Genomic DNA, 18,441 nt, shown 5'->3' on the forward strand with positions numbered 1-18,441 from the left:
TAAGTTCGGAAGACTTTCATCAGTTTTACATTTACACTGAACAGTTTTGAGCGATTCAAGATAACAAAGACACATATCCAAACAGAATTTTAAAATTATCAAAAGAACGAGGCCAGGCGCGGTGGCTTACGCCTGTAATCCCAGCACTTTGGGAGGCCGAGGCAGGCAGATCACCTGAGGTTGGGAGTTCGAGACCAGCCTGACAAACATGGAGAAACACCGTCTCTACTAAAAATACAAAATTAGCCGGGCATGGTGGTGCATCCCTATAATTCCAGTTACTAGGGAGGCTGAGGCAGGAGAATCATTTGAACCCAGGAGGTGGAGGCTGCGGTGAGCCGAGATCACACCATTGTACTCCAGCCTGGGCAACAAGAGCAAAACACCGTCTCAAAAAAAAAAAAAAAAAAAAAAAAGAGGGAGAGAAGATACAGGTTAAGGGTCTCCTTCAATAACCTTTTACAATATCTATTCAATAAACTAACCACAAACTTTAAGTATCAAACTTTTCATTTAAGTGTCAGTACCCCCAAATTTTTAAAACAAAAATTCTAAGAATAAATTATCTTCATATACTCAAAGAACATAAAAATAAGGGTACATATTATGCATATTTTAAAAGTTAAAGCTAATGAAGTTAAACGGTGCTAAGCTTTTTGAGTTTAACCTGTATTTCAAAGATCTAATCAGAAAGAAATGCTGAACCTTAAAATACGTTATCTTACTGTGTTTATTTTTTCCATTATTGTAATAAATAATAAAGCTATTAGCATTTTTGAGAAAATGTTAAAATTTCTTTTAAGTGGAATAAAATGTGAACCCTTTGGTTTTGCTGTTGCTTGAAACCGGATAAAGCCCCACTGTCCAGAAAAGCAAATGGGTATAATCCACTACTGATTTTCTACTTTATAAAATACTCAAATCTATCAATAATTAAAGGAATAAAAAAGAAAGGAAAAATGAGCCCGAACATCTTCACAAGTGAAAGCCACTAAACATTCTGGTGAATATCCTTCCAAATAATTACTGGATATGCGTGTTGTCCCTAAGACTGCATGTTTATACCTAAGGTTAGTATTGCTGGCTGAATAACAGTAATTTCCACACTAACGACTTAAAATGCCTCCCCTTCCCCACACCAACGTTCACACAACTCCACTCCCTTTTCTACCTAGCAATTGCCCTGTTTCATAGTCCCGGGTTTTCCCTCCTCCTAGTGTTATCATACTACATCCCACCCTCTCCCTCTCTTAACTTCAGTAAGTTTGTATTTCCTAGCAACCCAAAAAGCAGCTTTAAATCCTCTTCTGGAATAAAACAGTAATCAAAGAAATATACATTAAAACAATCAAAAACCACTTCCCATCTGTAAAACCAGCTATTTAAAAAAAAAACTTATCTTTCTTAGTTATCTTTTCTTTTTTTTCTTCCTTACATTTTAAAAATTATCTTCAATGAATAAGCATTATTTCCATGATGGATACATGAAAGAAATAATTGTTTAAATGTATTAAAACTGTATTTTAAGAATTTTGTAAATGCTCTTAAGTTCCTTACATATTTTTAGTGTATAAAATAAGAGTGGAATAAAAGAATATTACAAAAGGAAGAAAGAAATCGAGACACTACAGCTTAATCCTCATCCTAACATCATGCTGTTTCTGCTAGGGAGAAAAATCAACCAAACAAAAAGGAAAACATACAAGAAAAGTAACAAAGTATTAGTTGTTCTCCAAAAAAAAAAAAAAAAGAAACCATAAAAAACGAAAAGGCCAGATATCATATCGTGGAGTATTACTGGATCACATAATACATCAGAACAAAATTTGAGAACCATGTAGCTGAATTCAATTTTCATCAGAAATTACTGAGATGCAGACGAAACATAATTAAAAGAGGTTTTCTGACGTTCGGGTTATAATATGTAAGTGTTGCTATGTCTATAGAACTAAGTATTATATTTCTTATAGAAATGTTATATTTCTGTTAAATATTACCAAGTTATCTAAGAAAAAGTGATCATTGGGTGGATATTCAGTTACATGTGTTTGGGGGGTACTTTTCTCCTACACCATTTGTTTTGCTTACATTCTGCATCTCGCTTGGCTTCAACAACTAAGACAAACTTACTAAGATCTTTTCTTTTCTGCTTCTCACAGTACTTTGATTAAAGTCACTGCAAAAGAAAATGAAATATAAAGTAAAACTCTTCTCCAAACAAAACTGTTTAATGTACTAGGCTTATACATTTCACAAAATAATCACCCAACGAATCCGATTTTTCTATTAAAAACTCAAAAGCATTTTTAAAAAAGTGAAACCACAATTTACTAAAACTTGAATGCTTATTAACAAAATTTGCATCTATCCAAGTTTTAGGAGATTCAGAAGGCAAAAATACCTGGAATATAATTACTCTGTGGCTCAATTCCTGCTGGGAAGTTAGTGTTTTCTGGAATGGAGTGAGTATAGTCATCCAGAGGCGGAAGTTCTGTTAGGATCTCGGTGTGTCGGGGCACTAATACTGGAGGCAAAACTGAAAAAGTTCAAGAAATCCAAGTTAATGGCAAAGAGCAAAGGGGAGTGGGGGAACCTTTTTTAAAGTTTTCAACAAGAAGAGAAGTTGTAGCTTAATTTTTAAAGCTAGGGTCCACCTATTCGATATATACTAGTTATTGAGAAAATGACAAATCTGATTATGGCTCTAACTTAGGTAGTCTATTATCCAAATTTCCAAGTTCTAATTTATCTCAAACTTTTGGGAACAATGTGATCCTGGTAATATTATATTACCATTAAAGTTCATAAATCCCCATTGGAAAACTTAACATTGTCTTTATCTGTAAAATCAGATATAGGAAATTTTCCAAAAACGCAGCTACTGCTATATTTTTTAATAGTTTCAGGTAGACAGCTAACTAAATGAAAAGTCTTGTTACAAGCTTTACTAAACGGTGTACATACAAATGATGTCATTAAAGTACTTCTAAAAGCACTCCAAGTGCAAAATGCTTGAAAATGTTACTGCAGCAGGGACATGTAGAAGCACATCAGCATAGCTCTGAGCAGACTGCCAATCTACAGGATTTCCTGGATATGCACTTTCATGCCAAATCATATGCTATTCCAAGAAACAGATATGTTTTCTCATTAAAAAATTTTAAAAATAAAAAATTTTTAATTACCACCAAATAATATGCACAATTTAAGGTAATTTATTAGAATTTACACTAAAATTTTCCTGGGTCACAAGAGTACTTAAATATACTGAAGTTCAGGCATTTAATTCAAAACCAAGAAAAAAACTTGCAATATTCCTACCTGGTGTCTCAACTCTCTGATAGTGGTAAGGGTTTACACATACTTCATCCTTTTTAAGATTAAAAGCATATTCGCAGTTTTCAATTGCCTTGAGTTCATGATGACTGTGAAGATCAGGCCAGCGCCATAATCGGCAATATATAACATGTGGCAATCCTTTTCGATGGGATACCTGGAGACGACCATCAAGAGACCTGTTGGGAAGCAAGGGGAAAAGAAAGGAGGGAACTTTAAAAAAAAAAAAAAAAAAAAGTGCAGTCAAATGGGCTAAATTAGTACAATAAAAGCATAAAGAAAAGAATGACAGCCATTTAGTTAGTTTTAGTGAGAATCAAGAACAAAAATGTACTATTTAATGGATCTGATAAAAGTATGCAGCAGCACTAGCAGATGTTTCTTATAAATATGTCACATAAATGACTCAAATGCCAATGAAAGGCTAACAACTTGGGAAAAACTGATTTTTTAAAAAAGAGAGTTTATGCAGTTATACTTGAAAAACTTTGTCAACTTCTATGTTTAGTAAATCAAGCTCATTTTAGAGATGCTTCTAAGGATATTAATTCTGGAGGTGACTGAAGAGTCAGAAAAGGAACTAGTGTGAAGAATGATAAATACCAACAATGATGTGATAGTAACTTCCTCAGACTACTGCAACTCTTTACCCAGTTGTGACTGTTTTGAGAACTGAGGTATATTTATGTAGTTCACAAATAAATGTGGATGGTGATGAATATGATGAGATGAAATGAACAAATACCATATACGCAAAAAAGAAAATGAAGTGATTAAAAAAAGTAACATAAAAATGAGTTAACCTACTGTTAATTGTGATATAAGGGGTTCATTAAGTATGTATTTATTAGTATAAAGATGAGATTCTGATAACAAGAAATTTAGCAAAACTCATCATGTATCTACTTAAAAATTAGGCCAACAACAGATTATAATCTGATCTCAAGCTAAAATAAATATATAGTTATCAAAATTATTATTCTTTAGGGGATACAGTAATTTAAAGAAGATTCAAACTAGAATTGCATTGATTAAAACATCAGCTGAAACATTTAATATATTTTTAATACTGGCAAGCAGATATTTTAAATGCTATGCCTTATTTTACATTAAGGAAACATCCTAGGCAAAATTATACTAAGCAACCCCATATAGGTCTTTCAAAATATACCCCCCTCCCACAAGATCTCTAAGATTCGACAGAGGGCAGAATATTCACCTGGTTTGTTCAGAGAAGCTGTAAAGGCCTGTTGTATCCCACTGATCTATCGTATTTGGTGTACTCAGTCCCCAAATTTCAGAGCAAGTGCTGTGCATAAATTGAAAAACAAAAAATTGATGTGAACATGGAAGCATGGTTATTCAAAATACCATGATGTAAAACATGGAGAATGTACAGAATACTTCCTTCACCCAGAAAATATACAATTGCTTCACTTTTTCACAGGCATGTCGTGCTGGTTACTATATTTTCTATATGAAGGAAGCCAATAAAATGGAACATGTGACTCCAGATAAGTCATGATTATGTTTTTAAAATGTGAACACCAATGCCCTCTAGCTCAATGAATCATACCTATAATGCCCTTACCACTTTCCTGTATTCAAAAGATCTAAAACCTCTGCCATCAGCTTTACTAAGTGCTTCATTTTATAATCCAGTTTTTAAAAAAATTATCTAAAAACAGATGTCAACTGATTTTTAATATAGAAAAAAATCCCAATAAAAATAGACATGCATCCACAGTTAAGATTTTCAGGTTATCTGGTCATGATATTTTTAAGTTTTACTGAAAATTATTTTGTTCTCATCTCTAGAATAAATAAATAGACTTTGAAGTCATTCTAATTTAGTATACCGCCTTAAAAATTTTCTCCCACATTTCTCTCCAGAATATGGGCAGCTCAGAGATAATTCTCCCTTTTTCCCTACCTCTATTTCATTTCAAAGTAACTTCTGGTCAGTGAGAGAAGGGAAAGAGAGCTTAAAAGGAAGTTTTGGAATGGAACTTTGACAGCCAATGTCTCAAGTACTAAGTTGTACTTTTCTGAAAAGTCCATTTCTTACATATTACAAAATCATCAAAACTTCAATGCGGATAAAGGAGTATTTCAAAACATCTTTTGAAAATGAATCAAGCAATTGATTAAATTTCAAATTTACACATTGTTAGTGAGCTTAACTGGATCAACAGTTCAAAGGGCAATGGTGAGAAGCGCTGGCTTCCTGTGGCCAGGCAACAGAACCACCTGGCATCCTTGGCTTTAGTACTACAGGTGCTGTCACATAGCTATCAGGCTGCAGGAACACATCATGCCCTGCTTTGGGGGCTACAGTGACCCGACAGTTCAAAACAAAACCTGTTCTGAAATTTTCCAGCATCTCATTCAAGTATTTTATAGATTCTCTTGCTTTTTCAGGCTGCAAAATTTACCAGACTATAAAAGCCAGAAAAAGCCAGGTAAATTAAGGCTTAGACCTTTCCCTTTTTTCCAAAGATATACTGATTGAAAAACCATGACATTAATGGTTTATTTAAAAGATATTTTCAAATATCTATTGGAAACATATAGCATGATGTAGTTTAAATCACAACAGAATCACCTCAATTCTACAGACTTCTGAGTCTATTAAAGAAATGGTATACAGGAGACTATTCTTTGAAAATAATTAACAAAAGTGTAGCACAAGAGGCTATTCTGCTCTGTATCAGAACATTTCACTCAAGTTATTCTGGGACTCACATGAGAACCAGAATCTAAAATAGAGCATGAAGTTTACATTGTACTTTATTTAATCCTTGAAAGGAATCGGAGAAGAATAAACAGTAATGGTTAAGAACTTGCAATCAATCTAGAGGCAGACAGATCTAGACCCCAACCCTAATTCGGCCACTTTCCAACTGCTGCCATAGGGTATATTTAAGCCTCAGTTCCATCATTATCATGCCTAACAAAATTGGAAGGTTTATTTTAAAATATTAAATTTGCTTCTAGCTAGTAAAATCATTGCCTGTTTACATAATAAAAAATATTTTTAAAAATAAGCCAATTTATAATAAAACATAGAGCCCTCTGTATCCAAGGGTTCCACATCCTTGGATTCAACCAACTGTGGATCAAAAAGTAGAAAAAATAAGTAAATTTTTAAAACTAAAAAATACAACAATTGAAAAATACAAAATTTAAAAACAATATGGTGTAACAACTATTTACACAGCATTTACAATGTATTACATATTATGCATAATATAGAGATGACTTAAAGCAGGAGTCTCAGAGGCCACAGACTGATACCGGTCCACGGCCTGTTAGGAACCAGGACACACAGCAGAAGGTAAGCAGCAGGGTAGAGACCATTACCACCTGAGCTCTGCCTCCTGGAAGATCAGCAGTGGCATTAGATTCTCATAGGCGCAAGAACCCTATTGTGAACTGCACATGCGAGGGCTTTAGGCTGGGCACTCCTTAAGAGAATCTAACTAATGCCTGATGACTGAGGTGGAACGTCTTTATCCCAAAACCATTGCCGCACCACCACGGTCAGTGGAAAACTTGTCTTTCATGACTCCTTCTCCTGGTGCCAAAACGGTTGGGAACAGCCGATTTAAAGTATGAGAAAATGTGCATAGGTTATATGCAAATACAATGCCATTTTATTTTTAAAATAAGGCTTACTGCGGCCTTGACCTCCCAGCCTCAAGTAGTTCTCCAGCCTCAGCCTCCTGAGTAGCTGGGACTATAGGCGTGTGTCACCACGATTGGCTAATTTTAACACTTTTTGTACAAACAACGTCTCTTGAGTCCTGGACTCAAGTGATCCTCTCACCTCAGCCTCCCAAAGTGCTGGGATTACAGAAGTGAGTCAACGTGCCCAGGCTTACAATGCCATTTTTTATTAGAGACTTGAGCATCCACTAATTCTGGTATGAGTGGGAAATCCTAGAACCAATCCCCCTTAGATAGTGAGAGTTGTATAAGCAGCATCTAGATAAATGTAATTAAAACTGTGTCAAACTATACAAAGAAACATTTTAAACATAACTAAAGAACACAAAAGTGCACTGAGCAAAAAAGAAAAACATACGTCCCTACACAGGAAGATACCATCATAGAGGTATTAACTCTACCAAATTTATATATTTGATGCAATCTCAATAAAAATAAATGTTTTAAAAATCCAGGTATTAGTCCAAATACTGTAATAAGCCAAAACAAATAAGTATGACCAGAAAATTCTAACAAATAGTAAAGACCTGTCCTACCAGATTCTGAAGCACATAATAAATTCTCAATAATTAGAACAGTATGCAATTAGTAAAAGAATACACAAAACAGAATGGAGGTTCTAATTCCAGTAATGGCAGAGCAGCCTCAATTAGGCTAACTTTCCTTCATATAACAATGATAAATTCTGAACAAAATAATCAACTATTTGAAAATAGTAGACACAGATCAAAAACAGACAAAAGCTGAAGGGAGGTCCAACTGTCAAAGCTGCAAACTGTACTGGATGAGAGCTGCATTTCTGTGGCTGTGTACCCAAGGGCACTCCCCAGCCACAGCTAGGCAGTGCAACTAGAATTCAAACAGAACACTGCAGGGCGGTTGTTTTTAGAAAACTGCAGTTTTACTGACCTAGAATCAGAGGACACATTTGGGGCTGCCAGAGAGTTTGAAAAAAGAAGGAAGATACCCTGTAAAGAAAGAGGCACAAGGGAAAAACATCAAAATGTGACTGTGAACTCTGCCCAAACTCAACTTTGCTCAAAGATATTTTTTAAAAGCTAAGTATATAGAGATACAGCATATTCACAGATGAGTCAATATTAAGATGTCCATCTGACCTAATTCCCTAATGATTGTTGCCTATTTGTTTTATATCTATTACAGTGACCATTTCAGCAAAAATATTTTTGTAGCAACTGACAAACTGATATAAAGTGTATATGGAAATACTAAGGATCTTGAATAGCAAAACAATCTTGAAAAAGAATTACTGACCCATGGATGAATCTTGGGAATATTCTGATCAAGAGAAGCTGAACACTAAAGTATCTACACTGAATGACTCCACTTATACGAAGCTCTAGAAGTGGCAGAACAAATTCAAAGTGAAAAACAACAGTAACTGTTTCCAGAAGAACCGCTAGGAAAGAGTATGAAAGAACTTTCTGGATGATTGAAATTTCTTTATCTTAAAACACTGGTGTATGCATTTGTTGAATCTAACTAAACTGAATATATGATTTGTGCACTTCACCATATAAAAAATTTACCTGAAAAAAGGAAAAACACAAAAGAATGCAAAGAAAAGTAAAAACCAAAACAGAAAAAGTCCCAACAAAAAATTCATAGAACAATTTAGCATATGATGAAGGCACCCTATGAACTGATATGGAAAGGTCTAAAATATGCTACTCCCTGTATTAAAAAAGGACACGTAAAAAGATCTGTAATTACTCACTAATATATGCATAAAGACACACATACATCATGGACAGTAGTTACTTGAGGTGCAGAGTGGGAAGGGAGAGGTTCCAATGTATGTGTATATGCATGCTTGTATGTGTATACATACATAAACATACATATTTTTGAGCCATGTGAATGTATTGCCTTTCACCAAAATTGTAAAAATAAAACAGAAGAAAATATTGCCAGAGAATAAAATGCAAGTCAATGTCATCTCGACACTTCTATAAAAAGATATGGTTCTAAAACATTAGAGGCACATTACTTCCTATACTGCATCATTTAAAGCACAGTTTGGGCATTACTATAAGAGACAAATAATAACGTGCCAGCCTGAGCCCTGATCATTCTTTTCTCACACAATGTCCTTTCTGTCTCACATGAACCTTTGGTACCAATTTTCTTCCATGTGCATTTATGTTAACTGCCCCTTCCTAGCCACCTTTTAACTTTACTACTAATTCTTTAATAAGTCTAACAAACGAGGTCAATTTTTAAGATGCCTTTGGTAGGTTTTAATGAGGCAGTTTTAATCACCCACTCTTCCTTAAAGATTCTGTCTAACCACAATGTATTTCCCAACAACACCCTGAGCTCCCAAAGCCCTTTGTGTACCACCCAGCAAACAACATATTTGGTGACCCAACTGGTATTTTCACAGTACAAAAGTGGATTATAATATTCCTTATCACATTAAATCATAACATCCTAAATAACACTGGGGAAAAACTGTATCTCCCAGGTTTTCATTTTGTTAATAAAAAGTGTAAGTTATAACTTCTAGGTATGGGCAGTTTCTAAAAAATATTAAAAGAAACAAATGCAGGAAAAATTTTAGAGAAGTAGCACTGATTATAACAACTATATAAAAAGTCTTTTACACATTCAATAAATTTCACTAATCTAAGATTATCTACTTTAAAATGCAACATTATTTGTGTAACACTTGAAAATCCTCTTTCAATTTTATTTATAAGGGGCATCTCAAAGTGAAAAAAATGTGCATCTTACAAACAAATATTTAATGACAATTGTCTTCATAAGCTAGCTACTTTATATCAAGCACTGTGTAAGACTAAATGGATTAGGGACCTCAAAGTAACCTGCAAGTTATGTAAAAATAGTATCCATCACCTATTAAATTGATGCTAATTGGAATTTTGTGGGTTATATAACTGAGTATAAATTTGTCTTTTGGTTAGCGTTAAGTTTGCACTTAAGTATGTTTCTATACATTTAAATAATATTAAAGGAAGTCCACAAGAAGTGTCTGTACATTACTCAAATGTGAAAAACAGAAACCTGTACAACATCAAGCTGTTTACAAAGTACTAAGGATAGAAAATAGGTCTGAAAATGTTAAACTAAGACTACTTGCTATGTAAAATCAACATATCCTAAAGAGATTATTAAGTTATTATAACAATGATAGCAATATCCCAAACACATTGGCTCAACATTTCCTAAATTTATTTGACCATCTAACTTCAGGATATTCCTAAAACTCTCATGTATTGAAAAATATCAGCAAAAATTGGTCTCATAAATTCTGCCTGAACAAATTTGATACTGTTTACTAACAAATTAATGTGAAATATTACAATATGTTGAAATAAGATGTAGCAGACCATTAACTAACTACAATGATGTCCCTGCATCAATATACAGATGAACAAGCATACGTATGTTATCTCACGCAAAGTCCCAAAGTTCTTTGCATGGAACAGTTTCTTAAAGACAGATTATCCCCCATCAACTGTGTTATGTTCTTGCTTATATATCTAGCTTGAATTAAAAAGAGGTAGGGAGGAGAGGCAAAACAGCTATTAAAGTCATAAACATACTAATATAGCAACTACCTTTGTTGGCATACAGTATATTAATCACTAAACTAACAGGATGACTTGGTAATAAACCTAATAGAAATCCTTATCAAATTTCCCTAGTAATAACTTTTACAATAAGTATTTCAGTAAAACACATCAAAGATTTTCATCTAAGAATAAGCTGACTTTTGAAAACTGAAATTAAAATTTAATATCTAGTGTACAATTTACAAAGTATACACTCGCCTACATATATACACATCTAAATTAACATTTTGCACTTTGTTCCAATTATCCAGATATTATGTTTGGTCAATTTACTACTTTTTTTGCATTAAGGATATAGATATTTATTCACATCTTTGTTATGGAGAAAGAAAAGAGAAGCAGTGAGAATTAAGTTGAAGAAAACACTACCAACTTTGGGCAAAAGGTGGCTCGTATCACAGAATCTGGTAACCCTTTAAACCAGTTTTACTGTTCCTACCATATCTGCAAGATTTACTGCTGCAGTTAAGACAACCAATAACAAAAGTAATAAACCCCATTGTTTTACTAATTTATTATTTTTCATGATCTTCTTGCCTAAACAGTGTATTTTTTTTTTTTAACAAATCAAAAGGGATAACAACCTAAGTTGCCACCTTGGTAAGATTAAAAGCATGCTGAACACTCAGTAAAATTAGTTAATTAGCAGAATATTATCAACAAAAGGAACTTTCCTAAGGCTCCAGCTCTTGATTACTGATCTACTCATTTAATACAGACTTCTAGGGGAGTAATCTGTAACTATGCATCCATAATTATTTCTATTTAAAATAATCCTTTCATTTTTATATGTGACTTAAGACTAAAAGTTTAGATTTAAACAGCTCAGGAATGACGAGTTAATCACTGTAATAATTTTTTTAAGTCTCCATAATTACAAGTACTATGTGTGGCTGTATATTTTATCTTGACTACAAATATAATTGAAAGACACAAAATAGATTGTAGTATTCAATTACAAATGTTTAAATGTCATTTATCACATCACTGAAAACAATGTGACTACTTTGATTAAACTTAAATTTTTAATCAATGATTAAGAATGATAGCCTTTTATTTGCCTCAGTCAGAATCCAGTCTCTTCCCCATATTTTATTTGCAAAATGTAGACAATCCTGATTGAGAAATAAGTAGGTGCAAATGATTTTTCAAGTTGCTGCATTACAGATGCAAAAAACTGTATCTCTTGAAAACTTGAGATATTCCTGAATAAAAATTGAAAATATAAAAGAAATATATTAAGAAATTTATTTCAAAAAGGTTGAATCATCAACAATAGCTAATAAGTGCTCACATTCCTTCATAATTAAGGCATAATTGGGCAGTAATTAAATCTGGAGACAGTTTAACAGGGTCCTTAACTGGCTTAAACCTTCACTCTGTGTAGAAAATGTTTTTCGATTTTATCTTGTAGCAATGAAATAGTAACCATTCAAAAACAAACAGTCACCAAATGTGCATTCCGGTATGTCAGGGTTTCATTCTAAGTTTCAAATCAGAACAGAGCATGTCTACATTCCAGATACCCAAGCTGTACAGAGCTCTAAGTAGAGCTCACCACACAATGGTGTGGTACCGTTATTTGTGTAATTTTATAAGAACACACATGAAACAGAATTTTAAAAAATAAACTAATACCAAGTCTTCCTAATCGGTAACATAGTAAGTCCAAATAATGTCCAGATATGTGAGGAATAGCTTTATTCCAAGGTCTTTGATGCTCATGTAATAAGTACAATTTTAACAACTAATTCTATTACGAAAGATTGCAGAAAGCTCTGTACAGCTGGATCCCTATACGTTCTTAAGAATCAAGCAAACAGCCTGTGCAACAAAGTGAGACCCCATCTCTACAAAATAATTAAAAAATTAGCCAGGCATGGTGGCATGTGCCTGCAGTCCCAGCTATTTGGGAGGCTGAGGCAGGAGGATAGTTTGAGTTCAGGAGTTTCAGGCCACAGTGAGCTATGACGCACTACTGCACTCCAGCCTGGGTAACCGTGAGATCCCATCTTAAAAAACAAAACAAAACGAAAGTATCAAGCAAACTTTTGGAGAGGAATATCTCAGAAAAGAAAAACTCAACAGTTTCTAAGTATTTATTCCAGCTTCTCAGATACTTCCATGAACAAGCTTTCCATCTTCTCCTGAGTTCTGTATGATAAAAAATTTCAAACATCCATTAAAGTTACGAGTAAGCACCCTACACATTGATCAGCTAGATTCTGTAATTTGGATTTGTTTTCCTTTGCTCTCTCATGTATCTACTTAACCTCTCTATCCATCCCTTACTTTTTGGAACATTAAAAATAAGGGTGTATGTGGGCAGCCTGGGCAACATGGTGAAACCCCATCTCTACCAAAAATACAAAATATTAGCTGGGTGTGCTGATGCACACCTATGCTCCTAGTATTCAGGAGGCCGAGACTTGAGCCCAGTAGGTGGAGGCTGCAGTGAGACTGCACCACTGCACTCACTCCATCTTGAATGACAGAGCTAGACCCTGTCTCAGAGAGAAAAATAAAAGCTGCAGATACCACAAATCTAGATACTTAAGAATTGCACATAACTAGAGTTCGCTGTTCTTTTTTTCTTTAGGTTAAATTTACACAGCAAGAAACACACATCTTAATGGTACCATTTGAGTTTTCTCAGATGCATACATTGTACACTTCTCAACCCTGTCAAGATCATCACCCATGTCCATTTCTCAATGTCTGGCATCCATGCCCTCATCCCCAGAGGCAACCACTAATCTGATCTTTTCACCATAGGTGTCGTGTCTTCTGGAAAGTCTATGTATGAATGGAATATGGTACATATTCTTTTGCGTCTTTTTTGACTCAGCATGATTTTGAGATTCATCCATGTTAATGTATATGACGTGTGTGTGTGTGTGTGTGTGTGTATGTGTAGTCGTTTTCCATTACTTGAACAAGCATGATTTATTTAGTCATTCTTATACTGATAGACACCTGACCTGTTGCCAGGTTTTAATTATTGTGAATAAAGTTGTCATGAACATTCAAGAAAGTACATATCATTATATAGAAATATGATTTCTTTTTTTCTCGGGTAAACACCTAGAAGTGAAAATCTTGAGTTAGTGGATAGATGCGTGTTTAGCTTTTCAATAAATTGCCAGATCATTTTCCAGAGCACGATTTTACAGTCCTCCCTCTTTCAATGTATGAGAGAGAGCTCCTGGTTATTCCAAAGCCTCATCAACATTTGGTGTGGTCAGTCTTTATAGGTAGTCTGATGATTGTGCAGTGGTATTTCATTGTGGTTTCAATTGTCATTTTCCTGAAGCCTACCGATATTACACATTTTTCCATTTCTTTACTGGACCTTTATCTTCACTGAAGTAGCCAACTACTGTCCATTTTAAAATTAGGCTATCTTTCCATTACTGAGTTACAGAAATCTTTATAAATTCTAGATTCAATCCTTTCAGAAATGTTTTGCAAATATTTTCTCCCACTCTGACTTATTTTTTAACAATGTATTTTAATAAGATGTTTTGTATACCGATGGAGTCTAACTTAGCAGCTTTCATGGTCACTGCTTTCTATATACTTTGAACAATTCTCTGTTTACCCCCAAGTCATAAATATTCTCCTATATGTTCTTATAAAAGCTTTATAGTTTTAGCTTTAATTAGACTACAATTTATCCAGAAATATTTTGTTTTCACTGGTGTAAGGTGGAGTCATGTTCATTCTTCCACATGGATATTCAGCTGTTCCAGCACCATTTGTTGAAAGACTTTCCTTTCCCTACTGGGTTGCTTTGGCAACTTTGTTGAAAATCATATAGGCACACAGTGTTTATCTATGTGGGGCTATCTTATCTGTTTTTATGTCAGTATCACACTATACAGATTACTATGGCTTCAAGGTGAGTCTTGAAGTCAGGGTAATTTAAGTACTCTAACTTATTACTGAGTTTTCCAATTCACAAGTGTATCCATCAGTTTACTGCATGGTAATTCCAACATGTAGGTCTTCTAGGGTTGGTCTCCTCATTATAAAGGGTCACATTTTCTTTGTTCTTTGTATGCTAAGTAATTTAGGATTGTATGCTAGACATTGTGAATTTTATCTGATGGTAGTTAGAGGTTCTGTTACAATCTTCCAAAAGTCTTCATTTTTGTTTCACCAGACAATTAACCTGGTTGCATTCAAACCACAAACTCTGTCCTGGAGCAATTCAAATCAGGCTGATTATCTGGCTGTACTGTCTACCGTACACATGTGGGGTCAGCAGGTGATTTTGGCAAAGTTTGTAGGCAGAATCCAGGGCTCTCTTTCTGAAACTCTCCTTGCTGATATTCACTCCTCACTCTCCAATAGCTGTGATTCTCCCAAGTCTTACCTATGGTGCTTCAAGGCCAGAAAGACTTGGTTTTGTGTTGGAATTTTACCTACCCTGCACACTTTGCATGGACAAAAGCTGTAAAACAGAAAATTCACCTACGCCATTTCCTTCTTCCGAGTGTCAATCCCCTCTAAAACATGCCTATTTTTGTTTATTCTCCAGTACTTCATGTTATTTTTAGAATTTTGTGCAGTTTGTTATTGAGGGAGTGTCAGTCTGGTAAGAGCATACCTGGCCATATGAGAATCACAACTCCCTCTTCATTTGTTTAACTTCTCTCAGCAAGGTTTCAGCATTTTAAGCAGAGGTCATTGTGTGTGTGTGTTTAATGTATTCCTAAGTATTTTAGTACTGATGCTACTATTCATGAATTTTCTTAACACCCCTATTTGTCTGCTGCTAGTATTTACAAAAATACAATTGATTTTTAGACATCTATAAAGTGCAGCTTTATAGGCTGAATCTATAAAGTGCAGCCTTGCTAAATTTACTCATTTGTTTTAGTGGCTATATTTATAGATTCTTTAGGATTTCCTACATAAATAAGCATGTCATCTACAAACAGAATTTTGAAGCATTCCTTCAGATCTTTAAACCTTTTATATTTTGTTTTCCCAACTCACTGCACTTGCTAGGTCTTCTATTAAAATAATAAGGACACAAGAGTAGACATCCCTGTCTTGTTCTTGAGGCAAAACACAGTATTTCATGATTAAGTAAATCCTTAGCTGTTGGTGTTTCTTAAATACCTTTTATCAGACTGAGAAAGTCTCTTTGTTTCTCATTTGCTGGGAATGCTTATCATGAATGGATGATGAATTTTGTCAAATGCTTTTGACCAAGTGAGGTGATCTTATAGTTTTCCTCCTTGGTTAATGCAGTAAATTACATAGTTTTTTTGTTTGTTTGTTTGTTTTGCCCGACAGGGTCTTGCTCTGTCACCCAAACTGGAGTGTGGTGGCGTGATCACTGCTCACCGCAGGTTCAACTTCCCGGGCCCAAGTAACCCTCCCACCTCAGCCTTCCAAATAACTGAAACCACAGGAATGTACTACCAGGCTTGGCTTTTTTTTTTTTTTTTTTTTTTTTTGTGGAGACAGAGTCTTATGTTGCCTAGGCTGGTTTCAAACTCCTTAACTCTCAAGCAATCCTACTGCGTTGGCCTCCCAAAGTGCTGGGATTAGAGGCATAAGCCATCGCATCTGACCTGATTAATTTTTCTTTTTTCGGGGGTGGGGGACAAGGTCCCAATGTCTCATGCATGCTGGAGTGCACTGGTGCAATCATAGCTCACTTCAGCCTTGAACCCCTGGGCTCGAGTGATCCTCCTGCCTCAGCCTCTGAGTAGCTGAAACCACAGGGGCATGCCACCGTGCCTGGGTGGGTAATTTTATCTGTCTATAGAAATGGGGTCTTGCTTTGTTGACCAGGCTGGTCTTGAACTCCTAGGCTTAAGCAATCCTCCTGCCTTGGCCTCCCAAAGTGCTGGGATTACAGGTATGAGCCGCTGCGGCTGGCTTACACTGATTACTTTTTGAAAGTTATAAACTAACCTTGTTGGAATAGAACTCAATTATGATGTATTCTTTTCTCATGTATGTTAGTGATATATTAATCTTTAACTTTTCTTTTAGTTGCATCTTTGTCAGGTTTTGGTTTCAGGGTTATGTGAGCCTCATAAAACAACATTTTTCTGAGTTTATTTTGTCTATAAGATTGGTGATATTTGTTGCACAAATGCTTAAATTTACCAGTAAAACCATGTGGGCCTGAAGTTTCCTTTGCAGGAAAGCTTTTGATTATGAAGTCAAATTCTTTCATTGTTATAGGGCTACCCAGATCTTGTATTTCTTCTTGCATCAGCTGGGGGTAACCTAAATTTCATCATTACAGTTAGTCATCAAATTTAATGGCATAAAATTGTTTATAATATTTGCTTATAATCTTTTTACTGTCTGTAGGACCTACCATGACAATCCCTCTTTCAGTACCAATATAGGTCATTTGTGATTGTGGGCTCTCTGTCTTTTTCTTGATCAGTCTAACAAGCATTTCTCTCTCCAAAGAACTCGCTTTTGGCTTTCTGATTTCTACTCTTAATTTTATTATTTCTTCTTTCTACTTACTTTCTATTTTATCTTTTTAGGTAACTTTCTTTCCTAGCAGATTATTTAAAACTATAAAATTTTCCATTAGGCACTCTTTCAGCTACACCCCACATATGTGATATGCTGTATTTTCATTATAATTTGGTTTGAAATATATTTTACCTCATTTTTCCCCTGAATAACCCATAAGTCAGAATTTTAAGGTTTAATTTCCAATTCTTAACAGATGTCTTATTGGTATTAATTTCTTATTCTATTGGTGGCAGAGAACATACTTTGGATTTCAATCTTTTAAAATTGATTGAGACTTGTGCCCTGTAAACAGTCTTTCCTGGTGAAGTTACCATGAACACTTGAAACGCTTGTATTTCTACTCATGTTGGGTTTAGTATTCTATAAATATCACGTAGGTAGTTAATAATGTAACTTAATAATGTAACTTAAAACTTCTATGTCTTTACTGATTTTTTTGTTCTAATTGAACTCTCCAATTGTGGATTTGTGATTCTGTCCCATTAATTCTACCCAGTTTTGCTGCATGTATTTTTAAGTTCCTTTATTAAGCAGATACAATTTATTGTTATGACTCCCTGATGTTGGTGATTTAGATATATCACTTTACAATCTTCTCTGTTGCTGATCACCTGTCATTTGTATGCTGCGTGCCATTTTTCACCAGCTGCTTTAAGATTCCCTCTTTCATGAGTTTGACTATGATATATCTAAGTGTGGTTTTCTTTTTATTTATCCTGTTTGTGTTGAATAAGAAATCCAACTCCATTTCTGATATTTGACTGCTGATAGGTTTCAAGCCCCACCATTTCCTCTTCCCCTTCTGCCTCGAATCTGGGCAAGCTGGTAAGAAAGCCCAGGTGCTCCACCTGTTGATATTAGAGAAATTTCAAACCAGGCAAGTCTCAGCATATGTACAGTGTAAAAACCAGCCCACAGCCCCATTCCCTAATCACCATAAAACCCCAAGCCAGTCTCCTATCACTGCTCTCTCAAGTCATTTTTGGACCAACTTGGAAGCCTGCCATGCTCTACTCAGACAGCATCATTATGTGAGTAATAAACCTTTTCATGCCCTCTTGGTGCATGTAATATAGGTGACATCATCAGTTTCACATCAAAATCAAATTTTATATATAAAATCCCATCCTACATATAGTTCACACTTATTAAGCACCAACTATGTACCAAGCTCTTACACATATTAAACCGCTTAATCCTTCAACAGTGCCATGAATCAGGCACTGTTGTCCCC

The 18,441-nt window shown here is 34.8% G+C and overlaps 1 protein-coding gene across 12 annotated transcripts in view; it reads right to left on the reverse strand.

Moving 5' to 3' along the window:
- SMAD2 (SMAD family member 2) overlaps positions 1-18,441 on the reverse strand; it is an 89,780-nt gene that overhangs the window by 24,521 nt on the left and 46,818 nt on the right. For 5 of the 12 annotated variants that reach the window (XM_034943635.3, XM_055102646.2, XM_034943636.3 and 2 more), the window contains 3 exons: positions 4,556-4,645; positions 3,322-3,515; positions 2,402-2,536 (listed from right to left, as the gene is read on the reverse strand). In XM_034943635.3, the coding sequence (XP_034799526.1) occupies positions 2,402-2,536; positions 3,322-3,515; positions 4,556-4,645 (419 nt within the window). Of the gene's footprint in view, positions 1-2,401; positions 2,537-3,321; positions 3,516-4,555; positions 4,646-7,974; positions 8,034-18,441 lie in introns of all 12 variants that reach the window. The other 7 variants (XM_034943638.3, XM_063597273.1, XM_034943637.3 and 4 more) reach the window with 2 other exon arrangements.

The sequence above is a fragment of the Pan paniscus genome, chromosome 17, assembly GCF_029289425.2.
Source record: "Pan paniscus chromosome 17, NHGRI_mPanPan1-v2.0_pri, whole genome shotgun sequence".
Classification (NCBI taxonomy): Eukaryota; Metazoa; Chordata; class Mammalia; order Primates; family Hominidae; genus Pan; species Pan paniscus.